This window comes from Taudactylus pleione, unplaced genomic scaffold, assembly GCF_031769625.1.
Source record: "Taudactylus pleione unplaced genomic scaffold, aTauple2 ptg000632l, whole genome shotgun sequence".
Classification (NCBI taxonomy): Eukaryota; Metazoa; Chordata; class Amphibia; order Anura; family Myobatrachidae; genus Taudactylus; species Taudactylus pleione.
This window is the reverse complement of record NW_028285034.1, coordinates 436,736-452,572: the sequence shown is the minus strand read 5'-3', so window position 1 is coordinate 452,572 and position 15,837 is coordinate 436,736. Positions and strand designations below refer to the sequence as shown.

Here is a 15,837-nt window from a genome sequence, read left to right as displayed (position 1 = left end):
ACCCAGGGCTTACCCGCTGCTCCAGTGCGGACTGCGTCTGCTGCCTGAGCAGGGTCTTAAAGGCTCCACCTTCTCTTCCTGCACTTCCGCTTCCCATCCCTGGAGGGCGCACCAAAGAAACCACTCATTAAATACAAAGCAATGGATAGACCCTGCGTACAGTGACTTATACCGAGCCTGGGACTGTGCTTACAGTAGCTACATTTACGTCTGAGCTGCATGCATTCAGTGAGTCTGTAATGGTGTGTGTAAAGGGGTTCCCAACCTCCGGAGTTCTTCCCTCATATGGCTGTGTACCCGAGGCCAGAGTCCTTTCCTCATATGGCTGTGTACCCGAGGCCGGAGTCCTTTCCTCATATGGCTGTGTACCCGAGGCCGGAGTCCTTTCCTCATATGGCTGTGTACCCGAGGCCGGATGTCCTTTCCTCATATGGCGGTGCATCCGGGTGTCGAAGTTCTTCCCTCATATGGCGGTGCATCCGTGTGTTGGAGTCCTTCCCTCATATGGCGGTGCATCCGGGCGCCGGAGTCCTTCCTTCATATGGCGGTGCATGCGGGTGCCGGAGTTCACACATTCCCACCATTACCTTAAACAGGACGTCCCTCGAAATCACCATTCATGTCAGCAGAGCTGTAAGGTCTCCGTTTGAACTGGGGCACCCCTGCGTGACATTCCGGAGGTGGAGAACCCCTCTAAATGTGCTGATGTTCTATGTAATACGTAACCTTACTGGTCCTGGAGCAGATCTATAGGGACAAATTGGCAGGAGGAAAGACGGGCCCCAGGGCATGGCCAACGGGTTTTTAAAAATGGCCCAAACCACACAGGCTGATGGCAACAAAAGAAAGCGAAACTCCCAGCACAGACGCTGCTTCCCGAGGTCACGCGTACCATCGCACATATGCACCACCTTTGTGCTAAGGAGCACAGATTTGTGGGCCAACATGGCGTCAACTGTGAAGACGGGTAAGGGTCATTCTGCCAGTTCTATGGGTAGGTGAGTGTCTCCCTGCAATAGGCAGTGATTCCTCTAGGTGTACAGCAGCGGCAGAACCGAGCCCTCGCCCTAAACTTTGCACTTTTCAATCGCACTTTTGTGCACTAATAGAAGCCTGTAATAACCGGTCATTAAGCCATTAGTGACATAAATTAGGCTAAACCAGGCAGTATAGCAGGGAAAAACCTGACAGTTTTAATGGGGGGGGGGGGGGGGGTTCTAAGGTGGTCAAAGGGAAGGACTCCAGATTTATCTACTGGTTCCACCACGTTTTTCCCGCTGGCGTAGACACAATATAGCCATACTGCATATCATATTAATCAGCAGAAGCTGATTGTGCGTCCTATTAACACCGCTGGGCGAATAAGACACTTGAAGGTAAACAGTCGCCAGAAAAGACGCTGAGCGCTGAGTCACGCCACGGCATGGCGCGACTAGCAGGGCTGTTTAACGCGCGAGGAGGCTAGATGTATGAGGACACATCTGTACTATGAATAGAAGGTCAGAAGCGAACGTGACTAACATGGTGATTATTACAAATGTATCGGGATATTCGCCTATGCTCTGGGGCTCATTCTCACAGCTATGCGCAGCGATTCCTGTGTAAGAGCCCTGCTCACTTGTCAATATACCTTTATTATCAGGAACGCAGATGAAACGATCTGGAAGGCAGACTGATTGCGACGCTAAATGGCATAACTGCGTATTGCAGAGCTGGGCTGATTCGCGTCACGTTATATAACTGGCTATATCTCCATCCATATACATGTTTTTCTCTAAGGAAAACTGACTTTTACCTTGTAAGAACTTAAAATTAAACTAATCTTTGACAAGACATAATTATTATATACGAGCGGACTAGTTGTCCCTCGCTGACTCCTATTTCTGGAGCTGGCAGTCGGTATTATTATATAAAAGTGTTATGCGCAAAATCTGCCGCTAGCCAGAAAGCAGCTCGTTACTTATCTCGCTCTAATAGGGAGAAGCTCTGACTGCGATGAATTGTAAATAAATAACAAGAGATATGGTAAGAACTTACCTTTGTTATCTCTGTTTCTACGAAGTCCATAGGGTCCACAGGGTTGACCTTGGGGTTATAGCTGGAACAGGATCCATGGGCACCACACAGTTAAGCTTTTAGCTCCCAGGATGCACTTGGGTCCTCCTCTATACCCCGCCCCCGAGCCACAGGCACCCCAGTTGGTAAGCAGCCTAGGCCGGAGGAGAATATGGAACAGAGAGAAGGAAGACTGGAACACACAAGAAACCATACTCACAGCAATAGGAGACGGAAAACCGGTGACCAGCCACACAGCCCATTTGAAGCCAGGTGCGTCAGGGCGGGCGCCCTGTGGACCCTATGGACTTCGTAGAAACAGAGATAACAAAGGTAAGTTCTTACCATATCTCTTGTTTTCTACTTCAGGGTCCATAGGGGGTCCACAGGGTTGACCTTGGGGATGTCCCAAAGCAGTACAACTAAGGGCGGGGACGCTCCTGTGCTGAAAGGAGTACCCGGCGCCCAAAGGATGCATCCTGAGAGGCAAAGGTGTCAAACGCATAGAACCTCAAAAACGTTTGAATTGAAGACCAAGTGGCCGCCCTACACAGCTGAACAGCAGAAGCGCCACGTCTAGCAGCCCAAGAGGGACCCACAGAACGAGTGGAATGAGCCTTAACAGAGGCTGGCACAGGTAAGCCCTCCTGTGCATAAGCCTCACAAATAACGGAACGAAGCCAACGGGCTAACGTTTGTTTGTTGGCAGGCCAACCCCTCTTGTGAAAACCAAAGAGGATAAACAAGGAATCAGACTTCCTAACCGAAGCCGTCCGGTCTACATAAATTCTAAGCGCCCGGACCACATCTAAGGAAGTCTCACCAGCTGAAAGATCAGGGGACTGAAAAGCTGGCACAACAAGTTCCTGATTAATATGGAACTTCGAGACCACTTTGGGCAAAAACTCAGGACGAGTGCGGAGCACCGCTCTGTCCTGGTGAAAAATTAGGAAAGGAGGGCGACAGGAAAGCGCCCCCAATTCAGACACCCTCCTGGCCGAAGCAATTGCCAGGAGAAAAACCGTCTTAAATGTCAGCCACTTGAGCTCCACCGCCTCAAGAGGCTCAAACGGAGGACCCTGCAGGACCCGTAGCACCACCGCCAAGTCCCAAGGAGCCACCGGAGGCACAAAGGGAGGCTGGATCCTGATAACACCTTGGAAAAAGGTGTGAACGTCTGGTAGTATTGCAATCCGCCGTTGAAACCACACGGACAAGGCGGACACATGAACCTTCAGAGATGCAAGGCGTAAGCCGAGATCCAATCCTGACTGAAGAAATTCCAAGATCCTAGAAACTCGGAACACCTGAGGATCATAAAGTCTGGACTCACACCACTGAAAGTAAGTGTGCCACACTCTGTGATAAATCCGTGCTGAAGCAGGCTTGCGTGCCCTGAGCATCGTACCAATAACCGAACTGGAGAAGCCCCGAGACCTCAAGACGGCTGTCTCAAGAGCCACGCCGTCAAAGACAGCCGACCCAGATCCGGGTAAAGGCAGGGCCCCTGAGACAACAGGTCCCGACGTTGAGGAAGAAGGTACGGAACGTCGATGGAGAGGCTCCTCAGATCGGAGTACCAAGGACGTCTGGGCCAGGCCGGAGCTACCAGCACGAGCATGCCGCCGTCCTGCTTGAATTTCCGCAGAACCCGAGGAAGCAGGGATATCGGAGGAAACAGATACGCCAGGTGAAACGTCCATGTCAGCGACAGCGCGTCCACCAGACTTGCACCTGCGTCTCTTGTCCTTGACCCGTAAACGGGCAACTTGTGATTGTGACGGGAGGCCATCAAGTCCAGCTCCGGCAGTCCCCACCTGTCCACGAGTAGCTGAAACACCTCTGGGTGAAGCGACCATTCCCCGGGATGCACGTCGTGACGGCTGAGGAAGTCCGCCTCCCAATTGAGGACTCCGGGGATGAAGACCGCCGAGATCACTGGAATGTGACCCTCCGCCCAAGACAGGATACGAGACACCTCCGACATCGCTGCCTGACTGCGAGTTCCGCCTTGGTGATTGATATACGCCACCGTGGTGGCGTTGTCGGACTGCACCTGTACCGCCCTTCCATGAAGAGCGGGGCCGGACGACTGCAGGGCCTTGTATACTGCCCGCAGTTCCAGGATGTTGATGGGGAGAAGTGCTTCTTCCGCTGACCAACGACCCTGAAGCGACAAAGAGCCGGTCACTGCCCCCCAACCCCGGAGACTGGCATCCGTCGTGAGCAGGACCCAGTCCGGGACCCAAAATGGGCGCCCCTCGACCAGATGAGCTGTCTGAAGCCACCAAGCCAAAGATAGCCGAACGTCCGGAGACAACACCAGCACCTGAGAGCGGATCCGGTGAGGTAACCCGTTCCATTCTGATAGAATCAGCCCCTGCAGGGGCCGGGAATGGAACTGGGCAAATTCCACCATGTCGAATGTCGACACCATGGACCCCAGAACTCTCATAGCCGAATGGACCGACAGGCGGCAACGGCTCAGGCAACTGCGTATCCGCAGCTGTAGTGAGGCGACCTTCTCCGGAGTCAGGAAGATCCTTTGCTGACGCGAATCCAGCAGGGCTCCCAAATGAACCATCCGCTGTGATGGAATCAGGGAGGACTTTTTCCAATTTATCAACCACCCGTGTGCTTGCAGGCAAGCGATCGTCAGGTGGAGATGTTGAAGCAGTACCTCCGGGGAGCTCGCCAGCAACAGGAGGTCGTCCAGGTACGGCAGCAGCCGTACATTCTGGTTCCGAAGATGTGCGGCCATGACCGCCATAATCTTCGTGAACACCCTCGGTGCCGTGGAGAGACCAAAGGGTAGCGCCCGGAACTGATAGTGGTGTTGAAGGATAGCGAACCTCAGATACCGCTGGTGTGAAGATGCTATCGGAACATGGAGGTAGGCGTCCTGGATGTCCAGGGACACCATGTAATCCCCCGGTTCCATCGCCAGAATGATGGAACGTAACGTTTCCATCCTGAACTTGGGAACTCTGAGGAATTTGTTCAGAGACTTCAAGTTGAGGATAGGGCGATGAGAACCATTGGGTTTCTGCACCAGAAACAGAGACGAATAATACCCCGTCCCTCGTTGTGATAGAGGAACGGGAACAATGACCCCTGCTTTCAGCAAGGACTCTATAGCCTCCTGAACCTGTAACGCCTTGGTCTTGTCCTGAGAAGGACTTGTGCAGAAAAACTGGTGGGGTGGTCTGTGCCGAAAAGACAGGGCGTACCCCTGGGAGACCACTTCTCGAACCCAGGCATCCGTGGTGGTATTGTGCCAGCACTGGGCAAATAGAAGAAGTCGGCCTCCCACTCTGAGGTCCCCCAGAGGGAGGCCCGTCCCATCAGGCCGCAGGTTTATCTTCCTGCTTGGAAGAAGGGCGCCGAGCACTCCAGGCTTGCTTCTTGGGTTTAGAGGCCGTCTTACTCGCAGACTGTCTCGGGAAGGACTGACCTTTCGCCTTACCCTGAACCCGAAAGGAACGAAAAGCCGAACTCCGAACCTTAGCAGGCAGTGCCGCCGAAGGGAGGAAGGCCGACTTGGATTTAGCCAGGGTGTCCACTATTTTGTCCAAGTCCGGACCAAATAGTAATTCCCCATTGAAAGGTAAGGCCTCCAGACCTTTCTTTGAATCAGAGTCCGCTCTCCAGGACCGCAACCATAAGGATCGGCGGGCAGACACCGCTGCAGCCGATACCCGCGAGGTCAGCAGACTAGCATCTAAAGAAGCTTCTCCAATGTAAGAAGCGGCGTCCCTCATTTGTCCCAACAACGCCCGCTGGACATCCGGAGCGTCGTCCGGGAAGGTATCTTCCAATGCATTGGCCCACCCCTCAATGGCCTTGGCCACCCAGGTAATGGCCATGGACGGTCGGGCCACCGCCCCGGAGAGGGAGTAAATAGACTTTAAGCAAGTCTCAACTTTCCTGTCCGTGGGATCCTTCAGCGAGGATATCGACGGTAATGGTAAGGTGGCGCCCCGAGTTAAACGGGTGACATGGGAATCCACCGCCGGTGGAGTTTCCCATTTTTTACAATGTGCCTCAGGGAAGGGGTAATTAGAAGCCAACCGCTTCTGAGGAAGGAATCTCTTACTGGGCGCCTGCCAAGCTACCGCCATATGATCCGTCAACTGATCAGACAGGGGAAACACCGCAGAAGCCACCTTAGTTTTTTTTGAAACTAGGAAACTTCGACCTAGGAACCGGTGCCTCATCCTCTATAAGAAGAATAGCTCGCACCGCCCTAACTAGTGCTCGCACATTAATGGACGACTTGGTATCCATTTCCTGGACCGAGGCGTCCGAGTCAGTGTCATCAGGGACCTCCCCATCATCTGAGGAACCCTCTGAGTCCGATACCTGAGCAGCCCGTGCCATGAGTGGGCGTTTAGAAATCCTAGAAGGCATGTCAGTCTGCAACATTGACTGAAAAGCCGAGGAAGCGGCCGCCAAATTTTGCACGGAGTTGGAGAGCACATCCACCCATGGTGGAGGCGTCGCCATAGGGGCCTGAAAAGGTACCACAGGCTGCTGCGGCACAGGGGAAGCCTGTATATACATAGGCAACCCCCCAAAGGGACCAACTGATTGAGACCCAGGAGGACTCCGCAATAACTGCGGGACACCCGGGGAATGGGGGATGGTCGGCTGGGGCACCGCCCTAGTAGGGAGAGCAGTCGGGACCGACAGACGGTCCGCAATAGACACCAGCACTTGAGAAAACATCGCCCACGGTGGTTCCTGCGCCAGAGAAGGTCTGGATGGGCCAGGAGCCACCTGGCATCGACTACACAGGCCATCCTGTGACAAATCCTCCCTATCTACTCCTGCAGAACAGCGTCCGCAGGAGGCCAACACCGGAGCCACTGAGCGCTCAACCTCCTCGTCTGACATGACAGAATATATTATATATCTGGCACCAGGGTAGAAGTAAAACGCACTCACCGGTGTGCTGAACAACAGCCCACAATATGGCACTGAGTAGCACACAACTGTATGTGACGGACCTCACAAATACGTGATCTATATAAGTGAGGTCAGTAGAAACGCCCCTCCCCCACACACCTGCAGGGCTTGTAGGAGAAGTAAAGGGATAGGTATAAGCTGACAGTAAGCGGAAAATAAGCACAGACAGGCAGCACTAGCAAAAAGTCACATACCATGCAGGAAGATATACTCACTGCACCTTTACACTACAATCAACCTGCCCAGATTCAGTGTCTGGGAGGGCTATAGTGCTGTGTACGCTGTCCTTAATCAGGGGAGAGGTACACAGGGGGACCGGTCCGCGTGCTCCCTGAGATCTGCGCTGCCACTGGGAAAATGGCCGCTGGAGACCTCAGAGGAGGAGTGGCCGAGGAATCTGCAGCTCAGCGACGCCAGACTGCGTGCTGAAAGGCGCGCTGAGCTGAGGGGAGGAGCCGCTGACAGGGAAGGCTTCCTCCCCTGGCTGGCCATTAACCCCAGGGATGCTGGCTTCCCGCTTGCCGGTTATCCCTGGTGGTCTAGTGGTCCCACGGGTTATGGGGGGGGCCCGCCGCCACTGCCAGCAGCCTCCGGTCTGTCCCCCGGACCGGAGGCTAAAGGACTGCATTTAAGGCATTCCGCGCGCCGCCGCTAGCCAGCGACGCGCGGCTTACCTGAATCCCCGGCGACTCCGGCAGCAGTCCTGGGAGGTAGACAGAGTCCGGCTAGTACGGACTCTGCCCTCCCGCCGCGATCCCCAGATCAGTACTGGCGTCGCGGCGCCAGTCGGGGATCAGAGCGGCAGCGTGGGCGTCTGTACAGACAGCCCTTCGCTGCCGTCTGTAGTAAAAATAGATTAAAAATAAATAAAATTTAACTTAAAATAAAAGCTTTTGGGGGCTGCTCCTGCAGCCCCCCTGCGCGGTGACCGGCTCCGGCCGGGCACCAGCTTACACTGGGGTGCCTGTGGCTCGGGGGCGGGGTATAGAGGAGGACCCAAGTGCATCCTGGGAGCTAAAAGCTTAACTGTGTGGTGCCCATGGATCCTGTTCCAGCTATAACCCCAAGGTCAACCCTGTGGACCCCCTATGGACCCTGAAGTAGAAATAACCTATTATCTGCGTTTTGTTAATATCACAAGAGGCTTATTTATTCCAAAAGACAAAATTTATTTAAAACTAAACAAAAGAATAAAACTTACACTAACACGTAAAGAACAAACACTTCTATATAATTCATAAATTACATATATAGAAAATATTGCATGCTGCAAAAACCTGTTGGCATAGAAAATGTGACTACACTAAACCTGGTGACAACGATATAGACGTTCATACTGGCGCACTTAGGTTAGTTGTAGGTGCGCACTTACCAATAAGCCCGGGTGATACAATGTATACACAAAGTGGATCTGTCGGGCAGTGTAAATAGTTCATTAACAAAGGTTTGCACCTGTCAGCACTCGGGAGTTCAACGCGTTTCGCTATCTCTCAGGACTTTATTTGTAAGTGCGCCCTTTACAAACCTTATGGTTATTTACCGCAGTGAAAGCGTAACCCAGACTGACTGGATAAGTACCCAGGATTAGCAGGGGCAATGCTACGAGAAGGCCGGCACGCACTGGGACTCGATATACACACTGGGGCTGATCACCGAATACCGGAGCTCCCCGCAGCCTCCAAGCATCCGCTCTGCCCGGTAACGAATTTTGTAGCTTACATGCGGTCAGCCTAAGTGCACTAATATAACTTCTCTATTGTTACCATTGCGTTGGTTTATTATTAACATTGTCTATACCTAAAGGGTTATGCAGCACGCAATATATTTTATCCATGTGGATTTTTATATACACGTTTGTTGTTACGTTTTATTGTAAGTTTTATTATAGGTTTACCAAGACATCGAGCTTAAAAATGTATGTAATAAGATGATATGCCGTTTTTTTAAATAGATAACATATGTATATGTAATACATGTATTATTCTACCAGCCCCGTATGGTGTGTGTACAGTAATGTGTAATTAGCGCGGCCTTACAGGATAGATCAGGCTGGCAGGTAAGGGGGAGCGTCAGGGGTACATGGTAATGAATTTATGGTGTATGATGTCAGCGATGACATCACTTGAGGAGTAGCTCAGACAAGGGGGTGGCGGATTAGTCAGTGCATGACCGAGATCTGCATACAAAGATGGCGTCGTGCGTCAGGAGCATCAACCTGCGATGGACCACAGTTGTCGCAGTCACCTTAAGAACCTTTCTATTCGTACCTGGCCTTGTACTAAACAATTATTTAGAAATAAGCAATGGAAGGTCCTCCTGTATTCCTATCCCAGTACTATGTATAAGTGGCGTTTTAGAATAAATGATACTTATAGAATGTTATTATGTTGGATGTTTCAAGAATAGAATTTGTGGTCACGACGAAATGATTGAGCGTTTTAAAGGTAAGCGGATAACAGCGACGCCCTGGGTCCTGTCCTTCCTCCACGATATATATATACGGTTATGTGCTCACCAGTGCGGGATAGGCTACAAATTGCAGGTCAGACGGGAGCTCACTTCCCTCTATTTAATATATATATAAATGCATGCAGTGCAGATATACTACACATATCTAATCCAGCTATAGAACAGCAGGCCTCAGGCACTAATAACACTGGCAGCTGTGATCGGATAAGGAAACACTGATGGCGTGCGGTATAGTCGCCAGTACTGTCTGCGGGGACTATACGGCCCGTGTGTGGCAGACACGTAAAATGAATAAACCAAAACAAAGACAACCAGAAAATCAGCAGCAATATATATCGTGTATGAGAGGTCACAGCGGACAGACAGATCTCCTGACAGACGTGCACAGAGGTGTTTAGGAATGTGATGGACAGAACTGAGAGGAGAGGGTGTCGGCTGTGTGCAGGTCACAGGGGGGGGGGGGGTTCTGGGAAACGCCCCAGGGGAACGACGGAGCAGCAAAGCTTCTACAAAAGGTGTTTATAGATGGGATATAATCTCTCCATTATAACGGACCCTGCAAAAGTGAACTCTGGGAAAGAAGAACAGAAGAAATTTGCATAGCCCCACCCACAAATTCTAAATATGCGATTATCATCCATGTCCGTTATTGGTACGCCGTCATGTGCAGCCCATATACCCGTTCTGTACACTGTCGTACTGGCGATTTGTCACTGTGTGTGACACTAGGCAATCTCCGGGGTCCTGTCACTATAATCCTATATTACACAGAGCACAGCTACAGGCCATAAGGGAGTAATTCTCAGTCATACTAATAGGCAGGATAGGGTGTGTGTGACACTAGACAATCTCCGGGGTCCTGTCACTATAATCCTATATTACACAGAGCACAGCTACAGGCCATAAGGGAGTAATTCTCAGTCACACTAATCGGCAGGATAGGGTGTGTGTGACACTAGGCAATCTCCGGGGTCCTGTCACTATAATCCTATATTACAGAGCACAGCTACAGGCCATAAGGGAGTAATTCTCAGTCATACTAATCAGCAGGATAGGGTGTGTGTGACACTAGACAATCTCCGGGGTCCTGTCACTATAATCCTATATTACAGAGCACAGCTACAGGCCATAAGGGAGTAATTCTCAGTCATACTAATAGGCAGGATAGGGTGTGTGTGACACTAGGCAATCTCCGGGGTCCTGTCACTATAATCCTATATTACACAGAGCACAGCTACAGGCCATAAGGGAGTAATTCTCAGTCATACTAATCGGCAGGATAGGGTGTGTGTGACACTAGGCAATCTCCGGGGTCCTGTCACTATAATCCTATATTACACAGCGCACAGCTACAGGCCATAAGGGCGTAATTCTCAGTCATACTAATCGGCAGGATAGGGTGTGTGTGACACTAGGCAATCTCCGGGGTCCTGTCACTATAATCCTATATTACACAGCGCACAGCTACAGGCCATAAGGGAGTAATTCTCAGTCATACTAATAGGCAGGATAGGGTGTATGTGACACTAGGCAATCTCCGGGGTCCTGTCACTATAATCCTATATTACACAGCGCACAGCTACAGGCCATAAGGGAGTAATTCTCAGTCATACTAATCGGCAGGATAGGGTGTATGTGACACTAGACAATCTCCGGGGTCCTGTCACTATAATCCTATATTACACAGAGCACAGCTACAGGACATAAGGGAGTAATTCTCAGTCATACTAATCGGCAGGATAGGGTGTGTGTGACACTAGGCAATCTCCGGGGTCCTGTCACTATAATCCTATATTACACAGAGCACAGCTACAGGCCATAAGGGAGTAATTCTCAGTCATACTAATCGGCAGGATAGGGTGTGTGTGACACTAGACAATCTCCGGGGTCCTGTCACTATAATCCTATATTACACAGAGCACAGCTACAGGCCATAAGGGAGTAATTCTCAGTCATACTAATCGGCAGGATAGGGTGTGTGTGACACTAGGCAATCTCCGGGGTCCTGTCACTATAATCCTATATTACACAGAGCACAGCTACAGGCCATAAGGGAGTAATTCTCAGTCATACTAATCGGCAGGATAGGGTGTGTGTGACACTAGGCAATCTCCGGGGTCCTGTCACTATAATCCTATATTACACAGAGCACAGCTACAGGCCATAAGGGAGTAATTCTCAGTCATACTAATCGGCAGGATAGGGTGTGTGTGACACTAGGCAATCTCCGGGGTCCTGTCACTATAATCCTATATTACAGAGCACAGCTACAGGCCATAAGGGAGTAATTCTCAGTCATACTAATAGGCAGGATAGGGTGTGTGTGACACTAGACAATCTCCGGGGTCCTGTCACTATAATCCTATATTACACAGAGCACAGCTACAGGCCATAAGGGAGTAATTCTCAGTCACACTAATCGGCAGGATAGGGTGTGTGTGACACTAGGCAATCTCCGGGGTCCTGTCACTATAATCCTATATTACAGAGCACAGCTACAGGCCATAAGGGAGTAATTCTCAGTCATACTAATCAGCAGGATAGGGTGTGTGTGACACTAGACAATCTCCGGGGTCCTGTCACTATAATCCTATATTACAGAGCACAGCTACAGGCCATAAGGGAGTAATTCTCAGTCATACTAATAGGCAGGATAGGGTGTGTGTGACACTAGGCAATCTCCGGGGTCCTGTCACTATAATCCTATATTACACAGAGCACAGCTACAGGCCATAAGGGAGTAATTCTCAGTCATACTAATCGGCAGGATAGGGTGTGTGTGACACTAGGCAATCTCCGGGGTCCTGTCACTATAATCCTATATTACACAGCGCACAGCTACAGGCCATAAGGGCGTAATTCTCAGTCATACTAATCGGCAGGATAGGGTGTGTGTGACACTAGGCAATCTCCGGGGTCCTGTCACTATAATCCTATATTACACAGCGCACAGCTACAGGCCATAAGGGAGTAATTCTCAGTCATACTAATAGGCAGGATAGGGTGTATGTGACACTAGGCAATCTCCGGGGTCCTGTCACTATAATCCTATATTACACAGCGCACAGCTACAGGCCATAAGGGAGTAATTCTCAGTCATACTAATCGGCAGGATAGGGTGTATGTGACACTAGACAATCTCCGGGGTCCTGTCACTATAATCCTATATTACACAGAGCACAGCTACAGGCCATAAGGGAGTAATTCTCAGTCATACTAATCGGCAGGATAGGGTGTGTGTGACACTAGGCAATCTCCGGGGTCCTGTCACTATAATCCTATATTACACAGAGCACAGCTACAGGCCATAAGGGAGTAATTCTCAGTCATACTAATCGGCAGGATAGGGTGTGTGTGACACTAGGCAATCTCCGGGGTCCTGTCACTATAATCCTATATTACACAGAGCACAGCTACAGGCCATAAGGGAGTAATTCTCAGTCATACTAATCGGCAGGATAGGGTGTGTGTGACACTAGGCAATCTCCGGGGTCCTGTCACTATAATCCTATATTACACAGAGCACAGCTACAGGCCATAAGGGAGTAATTCTCAGTCATACTAATCGGCAGGATAGGGTGTGTGTGACACTAGGCAATCTCCGGGGTCCTGTCACTATAATCCTATATTACAGAGCACAGCTACAGGCCATAAGGGAGTAATTCTCAGTCATACTAATAGGCAGGATAGGGTGTGTGTGACACTAGACAATCTCCGGGGTCCTGTCACTATAATCCTATATTACACAGAGCACAGCTACAGGCCATAAGGGAGTAATTCTCAGTCACACTAATCGGCAGGATAGGGTGTGTGTGACACTAGGCAATCTCCGGGGTCCTGTCACTATAATCCTATATTACAGAGCACAGCTACAGGCCATAAGGGAGTAATTCTCAGTCATACTAATCAGCAGGATAGGGTGTGTGTGACACTAGACAATCTCCGGGGTCCTGTCACTATAATCCTATATTACAGAGCACAGCTACAGGCCATAAGGGAGTAATTCTCAGTCATACTAATAGGCAGGATAGGGTGTGTGTGACACTAGGCAATCTCCGGGGTCCTGTCACTATAATCCTATATTACACAGAGCACAGCTACAGGCCATAAGGGAGTAATTCTCAGTCATACTAATCGGCAGGATAGGGTGTGTGTGACACTAGGCAATCTCCGGGGTCCTGTCACTATAATCCTATATTACACAGCGCACAGCTACAGGCCATAAGGGCGTAATTCTCAGTCATACTAATCGGCAGGATAGGGTGTGTGTGACACTAGGCAATCTCCGGGGTCCTGTCACTATAATCCTATATTACACAGCGCACAGCTACAGGCCATAAGGGAGTAATTCTCAGTCATACTAATAGGCAGGATAGGGTGTATGTGACACTAGGCAATCTCCGGGGTCCTGTCACTATAATCCTATATTACACAGCGCACAGCTACAGGCCATAAGGGAGTAATTCTCAGTCATACTAATCGGCAGGATAGGGTGTATGTGACACTAGACAATCTCCGGGGTCCTGTCACTATAATCCTATATTACACAGAGCACAGCTACAGGCCATAAGGGAGTAATTCTCAGTCATACTAATCGGCAGGATAGGGTGTGTGTGACACTAGGCAATCTCCGGGGTCCTGTCACTATAATCCTATATTACACAGAGCACAGCTACAGGACATAAGGGAGTAATTCTCAGTCATACTAATCGGCAGGATAGGGTGTGTGTGACACTAGGCAATCTCCGGGGTCCTGTCACTATAATCCTATATTACACAGAGCACAGCTACAGGACATAAGGGAGTAATTCTCAGTCACACTAATCGGCAGGATAGGGTGTGTGTGACACTAGACAATCTCCGGGGTCCTGTCACTATAATCCTATATTACACAGCACAGCTACAGGCCATAAGGGAGTAATTCTCAGTCATACTAATCGGCAGGATAGGGTGTGTGTGACACTAGGCAATCTCCGGGGTCCTGTCACTATAATCCTATATTACACAGAGCACAGCTACAGGCCATAAGGGAGTAATTCTCAGTCATACTAATAGGCAGGATAGGGTGTGTGTGACACTAGACAATCTCCGGGGTCCTGTCACTATAATCCTATATTACACAGAGCACAGCTACAGGACATAAGGGAGTAATTCTCAGTCATACTAATCGGCAGGATAGGGTGTGTGTGACACTAGGCAATCTCCGGGGTCCTGTCACTATAATCCTATATTACACAGAGCACAGCTACAGGACATAAGGGAGTAATTCTCAGTCACACTAATCGGCAGGATAGGGTGTGTGTGACACTAGGCAATCTCCGGGGTCCTGTCACTATAATCCTATATTACACAGAGCACAGCTACAGGCCATAAGGGAGTAATTCTCAGTCATACTAATAGGCAGGATAGGGTGTGTGTGACACTAGACAATCTCCGGGGTCCTGTCACTATAATCCTATATTACACAGAGCACAGCTACAGGACATAAGGGAGTAATTCTCAGTCATACTAATCGGCAGGATAGGGTGTGTGTGACACTAGGCAATCTCCGGGGTCCTGTCACTATAATCCTATATTACACAGAGCACAGCTACAGGACATAAGGGAGTAATTCTCAGTCACACTAATCGGCAGGATAGGGTGTGTGTGACACTAGGCAATCTCCGGGGTCCTGTCACTATAATCCTATATTACACAGAGCACAGCTACAGGCCATAAGGGAGTAATTCTCAGTCATACTAATCGGCAGGATAGGGTGTGTGTGACACTAGACAATCTCCGGGGTCCTGTCACTATAATCCTATATTACACAGCACAGCTACAGGACATAAGGGAGTAATTCTCAGTCATACTAATCGGCAGGATAGGGTGTGTGTGACACTAGGCAATCTCCGGGGTCCTGTCACTATAATCCTATATTACACAGAGCACAGCTACAGGCCATAAGGGAGTAATTCTCAGTCATACTAATCGGCAGGATAGGGTGTGTGTGACACTAGGCAATCTCCGGGGTCCTGTCACTATAATCCTATATTACACAGAGCACAGCTACAGGCCATAAGGGAGTAATTCTCAGTCATAGTAATAGGCAGGATAGGGTGTGTGTGACACTAGACAATCTCCGGGGTCCTGTCACTATAATCCTATATTACACAGAGCACAGCTACAGGCCATAAGGGAGTAATTCTCAGTCATACTAATCGGCAGGATAGGGTGTGTGTGACACTAGGCAATCTCCGGGGTCCTGTCACTATAATCCTATATTACAGAGCACAGCTACAGGCCATAAGGGAGTAATTCTCAGTCATACTAATCGGCAGGATAGGGTGTGTGTGACACTAGGCA

The 15,837-nt window shown here is 50.0% G+C and overlaps 1 protein-coding gene across 12 annotated transcripts in view; it reads right to left on the bottom strand.

The window, feature by feature from the left end:
* The window catches only part of C2CD5 (C2 calcium dependent domain containing 5), a 73,614-nt gene that overhangs the window by 37,646 nt on the left and 20,131 nt on the right, over positions 1 to 15,837 (bottom strand). For all 12 annotated transcript variants that reach the window (XM_088454771.1, XM_088454776.1, XM_088454778.1 and 9 more), the window contains one exon: positions 14 to 99. In XM_088454771.1, coding sequence (XP_088310897.1) covers positions 14 to 99 — 86 coding nt within the window. The remainder of the gene's footprint in view (positions 1 to 13; positions 100 to 15,837) is intronic.